Consider the following 14,104-nt stretch of genomic DNA (forward strand, 5'->3'; position numbering starts at 1 on the left):
TTGAAGGCAGATAGTAAATGTGTCTAATTTCATTAAACTGTTGTAAACCACGTTACTTAAAAAAACACCAACTTACTCTATTAAAGGCTTAGTTTTTCTTTTCTATATTGTTTTAAACCCACTGTCTAATTGTTTGTTTCACTACATTTTAGTTAATTTTTCATAAAACCTATGTTCTTTAATGATGATAGTCTGAATAAACTAAAGTTCTTATTGCTTACTGAATAAAAAGAGGGTGTGTTTTTTAAAGTTTTTATATTTCAAATGTTTTTATCAATTATATTTTACTAATTCTTTTGAAGAACTGTACAATTTACATACAAGCGTGCTTATAAAAAGACAACTTTTGAGCTATTACCCTTTTTAATATAGTTTAAAAATATCATCTTAGTTATTTATTCTAAAATTGAATACGATTTGAAATACTAATGCACAGAATAATACGCATAACCCTTTAGTAGCCAGTTTATTGTAAATAAATTGATTAAATATGTATTGAAGACACTAAAAACTTGAAAAATGTTAATAAATGTTCGACAAAAAAGAAATACGAACTATTTTAACAACTAAAGTTTAAACAGCTTTTTTTAAATAAGTATCCAATTAAATGGCAATGCTTTTTGGAACTCTGACTGGCTCAAGCAGAAAACAACACAATAGAACATATGTAATATGGTACCAAAGTTAAGTAAAAACCTTTTTGTGAACAGGTAACTAAAAAAATTAAAAGTTTAGTTTTTTCAGCGTCATTTAAAATTCAAAAAATATAGCTGATTTTGCACAATTTACAAAATTTCAATTTCATACAAAGAGCATGACTAGATAGCGATGCTCTTTGGAACTCTCGAAGGTTCCATGTACAAATACTCCACTGTGATCTTGCTGTTCATCAGTTCGATCTCCGCGTCCAACTTCTTCAGCTGCTCCTGATACTTGTCTACCAGCTTGTTCTCCTCCTTACCGTAGAACCACACCTCCCCGTGGCGATCCTCCTCCGGCCGCGACTCATCGTCCAAATATACCTGCGAAAAACTTTATTTGTAAATATACCTGTGAAAATTTGTATAAATAATATTTACACTAAACTAGGGTTTTCCCCAAAATGAGTCTTTTCTTTTACCTCCTTGCACCCTCCTTTCGAACGATCAAAATAGTTCAGGGGGCGGGAGGGAATTACAAGTTTTCTGGCTGTCATAGCAATTTTACTTTTAAGCTTGCTAATTGACTTATTTTACTTTGTTATGCAGTACTTGCCCCGTATGCCGGATTCAAACTAGGGGTTTTCAAAGTAAGCAATTTTAGCTATCAGGAAGCAAAAAAATATCAAGGATTTACTTACTATTGTGGATGATATTTACTGAATACGGCAATTTTTTTGACCTGCCAAAGAGAGCAATTGACAATCGTGACGTGTAGGTCATCAATATTAAAAGGAACTTTAGTTTATGCGCGGTTCTGAAAATTCGTAGAACTAACTAGTTACGTCACATCTAAGAAAATTATAAAATCAAAATATAGATTTAGTACTCAGTTGTAGTTTTGCACATTGTTAGCAAGCTCTCTTGAAAAGTAATCATTTGTAAGTTATTAGTTATTGTGTTTATTTTGCACTAAGCGTGATTAAGTTGCACAGTTAAAAGTGTGTTGATAGCATTAAGTTGTTTTTTAGGCCTAGCTTTATCAAATAAAAGCTTATAAGTGGCTACACTCAAAAGTACTTGTAAAATTATGTCATTTTAAGATGTAAGATATACAGTTGTATTGATTGAGTAAAATTAGTGCGCCGAATAGACGCTTTTGTAAGCGGATCATAGAAAAGGGCACCAGCGGAAATCCTACAACAGCTAGAGTTGCTCGCGACGATCAGGCAGGCAGTAGCAGGAAAACCGAGAGGACAGTTACTTGCGTTAATTGAATTTCTGTGAATTTCACAACTGTTTTTTAGTGGCTAACAAAACCATCAGGTAAAGCTTTCAGACTAAAAGTAAATAGCATTAGTTGAATTTGTCTAGACTCATTATCCTAAACTTCTTTTTGAAAAGAAAGTTTATAACTTATACTAGTTTAAATTAAGTTGTTTTAAGTAACTTTAAAAAGTTTTTTATAAGCCAACAAAGCCATTAGCAAAAAGTTTTGTAGTAAAACGAATAGCTTTAATCAAAAGTTGTAAGTTCTTTTTTCAATGTGTGACGACTCTGTACTTTGAATGAATTAGACTACTTCAATTGAGAAACAACAAAAAAACTAGATAAGTTTTTATTTTCCAAAACCCTAGTTTATTTTGATAACCGTTTAAGTCAAAAAAATGTTTTAATTAGTTTAAAAACTTAAAATCTCAAGTTTGTAATTTCATTCATATTTTGTATGCAAGAGTGTTTTTTGTACAAAAGTTTGTTTTAAATGGTTTGTATACTATACAGTCAATTGACGTTTATTTTTGAATTAAAAAGGGTTGTTGCCGCATGTTAGTACAATTCTATGTTTGTCTAATCGTACTATTTAAATAACTTGTTAAATGAAAATTTAATGTACACAATAAGTAACGTAGTGTTTGCACTTAGCAACTAATAAATATAATTGCTTAACAACCTCTACTCTTGAGTATTTCGACAGTGTATAGACAAGACCAACAACAAAAGCAGCCTGCTTTATGCTTGGAAGAGAATCTAACACTCTCTTTAAGTTGACCTCCTGTTAAAAGTTAATGTTATAATTAAACGTAAATTAATGAGTCATGTTTTTACTAGCTCTTCCTTAAAAAATTATTTAAATTTTTTCACATAAAAATTATTGATTAAAGTTTTGCCTTGCAAAAACTCTATTAAAGTGAATTGTATGAGAAAATTCATTTTATTTAAGTTAGTAATGTATTTACCACATAACTTGATTATTTTCATAACAGTATACAATTTAAATGCGTATTGTGATTATGATAGCAAATAAAAAACAAACAACACGTACTTCGGTGTTTTTAGGGCAGTCCATTCTCATGATGGAAGGACAGTTGGGTGCAAACTTGTAAGTTTCGTATTGAGCAAAGTTGACTGCAGAATGCTGAGCAGAACTTGTAGCTATCACTATCGTGAAAATCTCTATCTGTTTTGTATTTAAATTAAAAACGTTCAAACCATAGCTAACTAAATCACTTTGACCTAAAGAAAACTTTACTTGAAAAATAAAGTCATTAATGAGAAACTTAAAGGAAAGTAAATAATTTTTAAAGTTTTGTTGGATATTAAAAAAACAAATAGCAGTTAAAACTGAATACTAATAATGGCTGCACGTCAGTTCATTTAAATTTTTATAATAGAGGTTACAAATACTTTAAACTTATCGACTCCTATTTTTTAATTAACATTTATAAATATTTAAAACTTTATTATCATTGACTTATTGAACAAACTTTTATAACCATCTTATATTTCTTTAAAATAGTTTATTTTTTAAAGTGTAGCTAAAATAAGCTTTTAATTTGCTAAAATATACTAATTAAAAAAGTAAAAGTAAAAAAAATGTTTATGTCAAATGTTAATAATTTATCCTACACAAGTATTTTTCTTCGAATCTATTATAAGATTCGGCCTCTTAGAAGTGATTATAAAAATTATAATTGTTATAATTTGATTTGTTGCATTTATTAACTGTCATGTAACCACTACAAAAAACCTTTGTTAACCTATTTAAGTCTATCAAAACTTTATACAATTTTATTCGTACCAGTTTTTGTTTGGTTTCGATTTTATCGGGCATTCCCCTGAAATTACCGTCTTCCCACCCGAAAGCCTCATGCGCCATCTCGTGGGCAAAATTTTGAACTTCCACATCGTCTAACACGTCCTGTGGGGTTTGAAAGTTGATAATTTGTGGTTTTAATGAGAAATATAATAAGAAACATAGTTAATATAGAAAGAAAATGAAAACAGATAAAAACAAAAAATGAACTTTCAAACAAAACAGGATTAAATAATTTAAGTCAGATTTTACTGAGCCCATTAAATAGGCTTTAACATTTTATTGCAAAATGTAACACTCAAAATAAACATCACAATTGTTTAAAACGTTGTTTCATATGCATCCATAAGTATATTTGTATTTATAATTTTGTTGTTTTGAAGAAAATTTAATTTATATTTCTAATACCTATTTTTATCTCATATTTTTAACAGTTGTAATAAAATAAATTGTTAAAAGTTGAAGATAAAATAAAATCGTTTTGTTGTTCCACACAGTGGTTTAAGTTTCTTTTTTTTTTTCTTTATATCAGGCTTGGTTTTATACTCAAGAAAATTTATAATAAAAAACTTAAGGTACAAAGAAATTTACATTTATAGTTTAATTGAGCGCTTTCTAAAAACTATCTAAATTAGGATTACCTGGTCGGAGTTGTAGTATAAATTCACAAAGTCCGTCACATGATCTTCAACAATTTTCCATATTTTCAGAGTGTACTGTCCGTAATAATAGTTTGGAATTTTGTCAGGATGAACCCCTGTGTTTAACATCAACATTTCGCTTTAAACCTTTTTTTTATTTTACGAAAAAAAAGAATTTATCATTAGCTAAGTTTGTTCTGTTAAGAGTTTACAAGAACATTATAACCATTTTGACTACAACACTGTATATTAGATGCTTTTTGATTGTTTTATAGCTTAAAAAAAAAAGTACATTATAGCATTATAACAAAATTTCATACCATTTTTTTCAAAGACTTTCGGCATGTTTAGGTCTTCAATGTTGTAGGTCTTATAATGTGCCAATATCATTGATGTTGCATCTGATTAAAATGTTTATTTTATTAAGGAAATCTTTTAAAAAAGAAATTATTTTATGTTTTTTTATTTAGTTTTTTAAGTCAGGAAAATAATTTAATAAAACAAAACTGTTGTAAAATATAAGTTTGAAAATAATTCTGCAACAAAATCTAACAACAAAATCTATCATTGTTAACATCTTTAATTTATTGTAAGGTTTATATACTATTTTCCAAATTCCGTTTATTTGTAAAATTTATTAATTGAATGTTTGACAATGAAATATTAACAACACTGGCAAATATGATGTAGTTTTAATATTCTGAGATTTTTTTCTGTTACTAAGCAAAGTAAGTGAAACATTTTTATTGTTTTTTTGTCTCAAACTAAGCGTGTATACGAAGAACAAATCTGTACTACAAAAACCTGCGAAAAACAGATAAACACTATATATATATATATATATATATAGATATAATTAATTTATTTAACTTGATAAATAAAATATTTCACACTTAGCCTACCTTAAGGGCTTAATTAATAAATTGCATATATATAATTAATTCATCAGCTTCAAAACAAGTTTAAAACAACAAAATTTTATTTTAAACTTCTTTTGAAGCTGATGAGTGCATAAGCACGAAACTCGAGTCCTTTAAGTGTTACATCTTGAAATAAACCTCTTTATATGTATATTGTACAAGAAGTATATTGTTGTGCTAAAATCGCAATTAAAATTATTAATACCACATTCAAAATTAGTGGTAAGCTTTAAAAATTTTGATGAGACAAATTATTACTTAATATTTGTTATAAATTGCAGCACACTACCTCTAAATAAATTAAAGTTACTTTTATCAAAAATATTTATTAAGTTAACAAGTTATGATAAAATATTTTGAAAAGCTGTTTCGTACAAAAACTACGATATTTGCAGATATTTACCATGCAGTCTAAATTCTATTTACCATGCACTTAATTTTGTCGTATAACTGTCAGCTACATCTAATTTTTTTTAAATAAATGTAAACTTACATGAACTAAATACTAAATTGAAGTATGTTACATTTAGTTTTTAACTATATTAAGTAAACTAATGAAATTTTTTTTTTTTAAATTTCTATTTAGGTTTTATTTACAAACTCTCAATTTTGTATGTTTTTGGTGTTTTTTTTTGACTAATTTTCTAAAGCTTGAGTCCTCATTGAGCACCAAACGACAACAAAATGAATAAATATGTTTACACAAATGCCTTCAACTAACCAATGGAAACGCCGGATGCCATCAGTGAAGTTGACGGGATCAATGCAAGTCGCGCCAATGCGCCCATGGCAGCCACTGTTCTCACGTGGGGACGCAACAACTTGTACATGGGGTGCGCCTGCGACAACGTCCTGAATATTCCCACCTGAAACGCCTCAATGGTGGCGTGCGTCATCGAGTAGTGAATTATCCACTGTGGAAGGGATCAGAGTTGTTACCAGTTTTAAAACACCTAACTGATGTACTTGAAACAAAAGCACTAATGTCAATGTTATAGTAGTTCATTTTATAATTAAAATATAAACTTAGTGATGAAGTTTGTGGTTTATAAGCTATGGTTTCATATTACCTTATGGTTTAGTTTGATGTTTAGTATATTTTTGCCTCAAAGAATTATTTTGAGCTGAATTAAAAAACTTTTATAAAATACCAAAGCTCGAATGTACCTTCTTCAAAGTTATCATAACTGCAAACTGTATTAACTTTTAAATACTTTCCAAACTACTTTAAACCTCGTAGATGGAAAACGAAGCGTTCCTGTAGTACATTTTTGCCAGCAGCCACTTCAAGCTGCCGTCAGAAGTGAACAGGTAATCCCTGTCGTTGGGCTTCAACTGAATGGCGATGGGAACGAAGCCCAATGTCGGGTTCACGTGGAAGAGGCATGTGGCCGGAGCAACTTTGCACGGATCGCCGTTTTCCAGCTTCGTGTAAATCAGCTTCTTGTCTTCGGAGTAGTAGGAGCTGAAGTCGGATATGAACAGTTTTCCCGCCTTTTTAATAAAATCTAGCGTTAAAAAAACATTCTTATTTTTATTTTGTTTTAAATAATTAATAATTAAAAAACTAACTTAAAGAACGACATTAATGAGTTAGACTCTAAGGAAAGAAGCTTTTCTTAACATTGAAAACATTTAGTTCCATTCTACAAAACTTAAAAAAAAAATACCACACCTAATGTTATGTTTTAATTATCAAAAGAAACTAACAGCAATTTGGCTTTCAATGGTTTCTCCTCCCAAGAGATCTTTCACATCTTCATCTGTCACTTTGAAATGATCAGGAATTTCTTTGCACTCCTTGAACATGAAAGATGCGGCGCTTGTAAGCATTTGTTGGCCCATACCTTGGTCCGTGTCCCATCTGTAAACATTTTTTTTTGATAAACATATTTAAATAAATATTTATTTATTTACTAAGATACATTAATATTAAATCCGTAGTTTATTTTTATTACTCTCCTGAAAATCATCATTAAATCTCACATGTCACATTTGCTTAACAAAGCGAAGTAAAAAGATATTTGTAGTTTTTTATATACATTTGGTCAATAGTGTTCGATAATAAAGAAAAGAAAAATTTTTACATATGTTTCACATATTTTGTTATATACAATCATAAAAAAAAACATATGTTTATTAGAAATTGCAAACTGTTGATTTAAAAAACTTTCAATTTCGTCTTTTTCGGCTCTAAGTGTATTTCAAACTGTGTTTATTATTCTTAAAACTGAATCGAAATTTAGTATTTTACAAAAAATGGTGAAATTAAGTGATACTTTGTTAAACTATTAGCCAAATTTATAAATAACTGCAAAGTTTGAAACTAATAATGTGAATTTTAAACAATATTAAGTACGCTTTAAATCAAAGATTTTATGTTTGATCAAGGTTGCACAAATTTGTAAATATAGTTAAAAAAATATTAATTAAAAACTTCAAAAAAAATTGATAAGAGTTAGTAAAATCAACAAAATACCCAATGAAAACCACTCGTATTCACTGTATGGTTTGAAAATAAAGTTTCAAGCTAGCTATGGTAATTTTTAAAACTGGTATTGAATGCATACAGTTTGCCTTTCTGTTTTTTATTTAGAGCTTAAGTTTTTTGAAGTTTTGAACTTCTATTTTTTTAAACATTTGTAATTTGCAGCTGTTTTCTAGTTTATTTTTGCTATTAATTTGTTTATTTTTTCTCTTTTTATGCAGTAATTTTTATCTTTAAAAATCCTTATATATATTTAGATAGTTTTGTTGCGTGTGTTTTAATATCGTTTTTAAATGATTTTAAAACAATCTTTGAATTGTAATTCCAGTAGAACTTATATAAAACTTTGTTATTTTTGGTTTTTATGGTTACTCTTTGAATAGGGTTAGATTTTAAATATTGGTTTTTGCATAACTCTTTTAAATAAAACTTGTTTTTGTATTAGCACTGTCGTTTTTGTTTTAGAGTTTATTATTGTGAGCTGTTATTCTGTTTTTTATATTACTATTGCTGCTGTATGAACTTCTTAATCTTTTGGGTTCAATATTTTTTATTACTCGTGGTTGATTTTGAAAAAATAATTCAAACAAAATGCTTCCCTAATTTTGTTGAGTTATTTATATTGTATAAAGATGATTAAAGAATTTAGATTGTATAAATAAAGAATTTTGTCTTGTTTTATGTTCTTAATCTTTCCTAAAAGCTTTTTATCGTAGATTAAGTGTATTTGTAGTCAGCTAAACTTAGGGAATTTTGATAAGGTTGGACGTTATTGATTTTTTTTTCTTTGTTTGAAAGTTTTATTTCAAACTCTTTTCCAACCCTTTATTAAACCAACTGCTTAATATTTTACGTTAATCATATTTCTTATCACACAAAACAGATGTTAAAACAGCTACCCTTCACAATCAAACAGAAACTCATAAAACTCTCAAAAAATTGAAAAAAATTAAAAACTTTTTTTAAGCAATTTAATAAAATTTGCATATGTAATATTTAATTTTAAGATTTAGCAATTTTTATTTTGACAAACCCAACTAAAAAGTCATTAGATTGTTGCGCCCCATGCTTGTCCAGAAACCGGTGGACTTTGTGGTAATCACTGAGCTCGTCGATTTTCGTTAAAAACGCTGTAATTGTAACATTTAAATTAAAGAAGAACTTATTTCTGCGAATAAAAAACTTTTTTTTTTGCAAATTTTTACCGAAAAGTTTCTTGATGCCTGTTGGAGCTAGTCCCTCCAGTCCGAACTCAGCGAAATCCAAGAATCTGAAATGAGACTTTTGCAGGTCCAGAGGAAGGTCAAAGTATTTGTCTCCCGCGCTAATGTATCTCAACTGACCTAAATAAAACAAATATTACGTGTTATGTAGAACTTTGAGGAGTTATAAAAATTTACTGGGTTTATAACGTACTCAAAGTACTTGTTTTGACAAAATAACATTTTAAAAATAAAATCTTGTTTAAAAACACGTTTCTTTAAATCGAGAAAGTTTAAAATTTATACTTCAACCTTAAAAAAAGACTTTTTGTGTATATCTGTATTTTTGATATCAAATGATTTTTCGTAAATAAAAAATAAAAAAAATAAATATATTTATTTTACAACTAGTATTTACAGTGTAGAAGCAACGCTTTAAATAAGGCATTCAAGTAATTGGTTTCTAAGAGTTTATATACAGAAATAAGGGTTATTTATATAGTCATATAGTGAAATTTACTAATAAAACTATATTTAAAAACAAAAACTTGAAAACGTTTCTAATGTGTATTTAGTTTATATATATGTACAATTGTTCCCACAAAAAGCATTATTTGTTATATAAATATTCATGAATACGGTAAACAAATTTTCCATTTAAAATATATAAATTACATTATTTGATTTTAACTGATGTCCCTCAAAATCTAAGTATTTAACAACTACAACAATAAAACTCAAAGTTACAATTGTAAAACCTAATCACAATAAACTAACTAGAAAAATGCAACTTGCAACTTACATTAATTCCAACAAAAACGTAACTTAAGCTTCAGACTGTTTATAAGCTGCGTACTTCACGTTATTGCTAACCGTATTTATAAATAAATAATAAAAAAAATAGGATATTTAATCTTTAAGGTTACAAATAGGGATAGCAACTTAATTTAGTTATAAAATCAATGTACAATTTATTATTTTCACGAACAAACGATACAAAATGGTGCGCGACGCTTGAGTTTTCTGCACATTAGTCTTATACGAACTTCAATATCGATAAAGAAGGAAAGAACGATGTTTCTTAACGTATAGATTCTGGCAAACTTGATTCATATTGTTCTATAGCTCCCGTATGCGGCCTCGCAGTACCACGTTAACTATTTGAAGTCGTACAATAGCTTACGTTTCAGCCTCGAAGTGTTACTTAAGCTGTTTTATAATTAACCTCTGCGGCCTCGCAGTCACAAGCCAACTATTTTATATCGTACTGCCATTCACGTCTCCGGCCTCTAAGTCCCACGTGAAAAGCTGCAACTACTTCCACAAAGGAAGAGTCGCTCCGTTGAAGCGGCCTAGGTTCGCTCCGTAGGGTAGTCGAGGTATAATAACCTGTTTAGCAATGTGCTTGATTGTTTAAATACGTTTTTACTCTCTCGTTTGCAGTTATCTCAGCATGTTAAATATTGCAGCTGTTGGAAGCTTCAGTTGTATCGGCATGTTGGAAGCTTCAGTTGTATCGACATGTTCGAAGCTTCAGTTGTCTCGACATGTTGGAAGCTTCAGTTGTATCGACATGTTGGAAGCTTCAGTTGTATCGACATGTTCGAAGCTTCAGTTGTATCGACATGTTGGAAGCTTCAGTTGTATCGACATGTTGGAAGCTTCAGTTGTCTCGACATGTTGGAAGCTTCAGTTGTCTCGACATGTTGGAAGCTTCAGTTGTATCGACATGTTGGAAGCTTCAGTTGTCTCGACATATTGGAAGCTTCAGTTGTCTCGACGTGTTGTAAGCTTCAGTTGTATCGACATGTTGGAAGCTTCAGTTGTATCAACATGTTGGAAGCTTCAGTTGTCTCGACGTGCTCGAAGCTTCAGTTGTATCGACATGTTGGAAGCTTCAGTTGTATCGACATGTTGGAAGCTTCAGTTGTATCAACATGTTGGAAGCTTCAGTTGTATCAACATGTTGGAAGCTTAAGTTGTATCAACATGTTGGAAGCTTCAGTTGTATCGACATGTTGGAAGCTTCAGTTGTATCGACATGTTGGAAGCTTCAGTTGTCTCGACGTGTTGTAAGCTTCAGTTGTATCGACATGTTGGAAGCTTCAGTTGTCTCGACATGTTGGAAGCTGCAGGTGACTCGGTATGTTGGAAGCTTCAGTTGTCTCGGCATGTTGGAAGCTTTAGTTGTATCGACATGTTGGATGTTTCAGTTGTCTCGACATGTTGGAAGCTTCAGTTGTCTTGACGTTTTGGAAGCTTCAGTTGTCTCGACATGTTGGAAGCTGCAGGTGACTCGGCATGTTGGAAGCTTTAGTTGTGTCGACATGTTGGAAGCTTCAGTTGCCTCGACATGTTGCAAGCTTTAGTTGTCTCGACATGTTGGAAGCTTTAGTTGTCTCGACATGTTGCAAGCTTTAGTTGTCTCGACATGTTTTTATTAGTCAGCTTACATTCTCACCTGGCTTTCACACGGCACAAAATACAAAACCTTATTTTTTGCCTTGGTCAATCAAAAAATATCGAGTAGTACTTAAGATATAAATTAGAAATTTTTTTATATTGTTTATTTGAAACTCGTGTTTTATAAAGAAATAATTAAAAAATTTTTGAAAATTTATTTTAAAACAATTTTGATGCATGTACCGATATATGGACAATTGAAATAAAATATGTATGATTTCACACCATTGTCCAACAACGTCAATAATGTTTTATAAAACTTTTGCAAAAAATACAACAAACTTTTTTTTAAATTAAAAGTCAAAAATTATTATTTTATTTTTGTAAAACAAATAACCTTTTGCAGCTGCTTCGTCTTTTTCGGCCCACTTGACTTTTTCCCTGACTTGGTCGAGTTGACTTTCTCTCACAAGTTTCGTTTCCCCTTCGTTTTGTGGAAGACGGCCTTAAATTGTGAAAAGCAATTTTATTGTTTGCAAGTCTTTTCGTACTTGTTGTAAAAAAAATCCTTAACTTGTTTTAAATATACAATATTTTTTTTACTTTTAATCACTTCTTTATGAGCAAGGAATAGTGTAAAATTTATTGTTTAGTTTATATCAAAACGTGACTAAAAATAAATGTATCTCAAATATTTATACGTTACATGACTAAGTGTTTTAGACTAAAACAAACGTAATTAAATTTATATTGGCTGTAGCAAATAACCAGATAAATTTTTGTCAATCTCTAGTTATACGTGTAATAAAATCAAATATCATAGAAAGTATTTTACCTTCATAGAGAAAAGAGTAAGTCTTCTACCGTAAAAATATTTAAAAAATAGTTACAAATACTTTGTTATACTGACAGAAGTTTTTTTCAAATACTTACTGACGTGACTGAAAACCGCGAATTCTGTTGATATAACTGAATACACCGGGTAAACTCGCGACCAAACCTCGTTGGTGTCTGTTGCATTTTTCTGGCTTATTGTGACCAGCTCGCAAAACCATTCTTTGCACTCTTTTGTCTTTTCTGTAAAATTACCCAGTACAGCCGAAACGTTCATTTTGTTTAGTTTGATTAACATGTTTAGTTGAGTTTTAAAGCATAAATTTTAGTTTTTATTTTCATTGAGCTAAAATGTTTTTTGCATCTTGTTGGTCTGGTAAACTAAAAAAAATAAATGTTATCGAAAAATTAAAAAAAACTCAGTTTGAAGTATTCAGGTATTCCGACGTCTTGGGTTCTTATCACCCATTTTCCCTCTCTTCCCGGTTTGAACCGGCTTCCGTGGAATATTGCCTCCAACTTCGGCGTCTTCAGCTCCACCCACTCCGTGTCCTTGCCGTCTCCGTGGAGCTGGATGAAGAAGTCGACGAAGGCGGTAGTCAGGTGAGGATGCTTGTCAGAAGTCTGAAAAAGTGTGTTTTCTATTTCAATTGCAAAAATACATAATATCAGTTAACTAAAGTTACATTAGCTTAGTATATTTTTTTTTTGATATATTTTACTATTAATGTATATTTACTTATTAGCTAAAATGTCAAAAGTCTAAAAACGGTAACTTTTTAATGCAAAACTTAATGGAAACAACTAATAAGGCAATTTAATTAGTTTATACTAATTACCACCAGTGTGACTGTACTTTTTATACTATAAAGTAGAACGCTTAAATTTGATTTTATGCAAAGCGAGATACATCTAAACCATTTTTGAATGTTTTACCATCAGTAAAAAGTTTGATAAGTATTATTAAAGATGAAATTAAATTATTTTTAAGTTCAAAAAAGTTTCTTAAAATTAATGAAATTTTAAAACTTTTGAGAAACTACTGAGTTCGAAAATGTCCAAATGTATGTATTGAAGACTCGTAATGCCCCTTAATGTAAAAAAGATAACTACTTAAAATAGTAAAAACTACAACGAAATTTTGTATTATTTTTACATAACAAAGTAAACCTTGTTATTACAGTCATAAATAAGCATAAAAGTACTAATAATAACTTTCTAAAGTAAGTTGTTAGAAGTAAAGCTTTTAAATTTAATTTTTATCCTAACTTAGTTAAATAAAAATTTCTTTAGACTTAATTTTAGAGCATTATAATCAAGCATTCTTGCAATAAAAGTCTTAGATACTTTTTTTAAACCTACAAAATAAAAATTTACAAAGGGACCTAATAAACTTTAAAAAAAGATCTAAACTAACCTTTATAATTACTTCGTATTCGGTTTTTGACATTTTGTTTGTTGTTTGCTTTATTTAAAACTTTAATATGAAAAAGAAAATATATATAACAAAACAAAAGTTAACTTAATAAAATTCCTTGATTTTTTTTCAATTTAGAATAAATAAAAAAGTAGAAAACAAAATTGACTTTATTAATATTTACCTCCTGTAAATTTACAAATGTACAATCGCAAAAATTTTTGCCGACGCATTAAAAAAATTAGTTTCAAATACTGTTAGGTTTTGATTTTGATTTCTAAAAAACAATTTACAACTTTTGCGTATCCATGTATAAATGTTAAACACACCTAATCACGTAAATATCTACTTCCATAATATTAAACAATTGGTATTTTTACTACTCAAACACAGTAATTAACGAAATACTAAGTTTAATCTTAGTTGCAATAAAAAAGTTATGTAATATTATTGTAGGTAACTTCATA

General features: G+C 29.4%; 1 protein-coding gene across 1 annotated transcript; it reads right to left on the minus strand.

Moving 5' to 3' along the window:
* Window positions 1-453: 453 nt before the first annotated feature.
* LOC145829570 (allene oxide synthase-lipoxygenase protein-like) lies at window positions 454-13,700 on the minus strand. The gene is made up of 15 exons (XM_082937409.1): window positions 13,638-13,700; window positions 12,640-12,844; window positions 12,320-12,463; window positions 11,784-11,891; window positions 8,987-9,124; window positions 8,815-8,911; window positions 7,004-7,157; window positions 6,527-6,787; window positions 6,015-6,207; window positions 4,694-4,774; window positions 4,374-4,489; window positions 3,718-3,837; window positions 2,962-3,096; window positions 2,590-2,691; window positions 454-1,022 (listed from the first exon to the last, which is right to left on the minus strand). The coding sequence occupies exons 1-15, from the start codon at window positions 13,668-13,670 to the stop codon at window positions 819-821; spliced, it is 2,091 nt and encodes a 696-aa protein (XP_082793535.1). The 5' UTR covers window positions 13,671-13,700; the 3' UTR covers window positions 454-818.
* Window positions 13,701-14,104: the final 404 nt, after the last annotated feature.

The sequence above is a fragment of the Thalia democratica genome, chromosome 2, assembly GCF_965202585.1.
Source record: "Thalia democratica chromosome 2, ktThaDemo2.hap1.1, whole genome shotgun sequence".
Lineage (NCBI taxonomy): Eukaryota > Metazoa > Chordata > Thaliacea > Salpida > Salpidae > Thalia > Thalia democratica.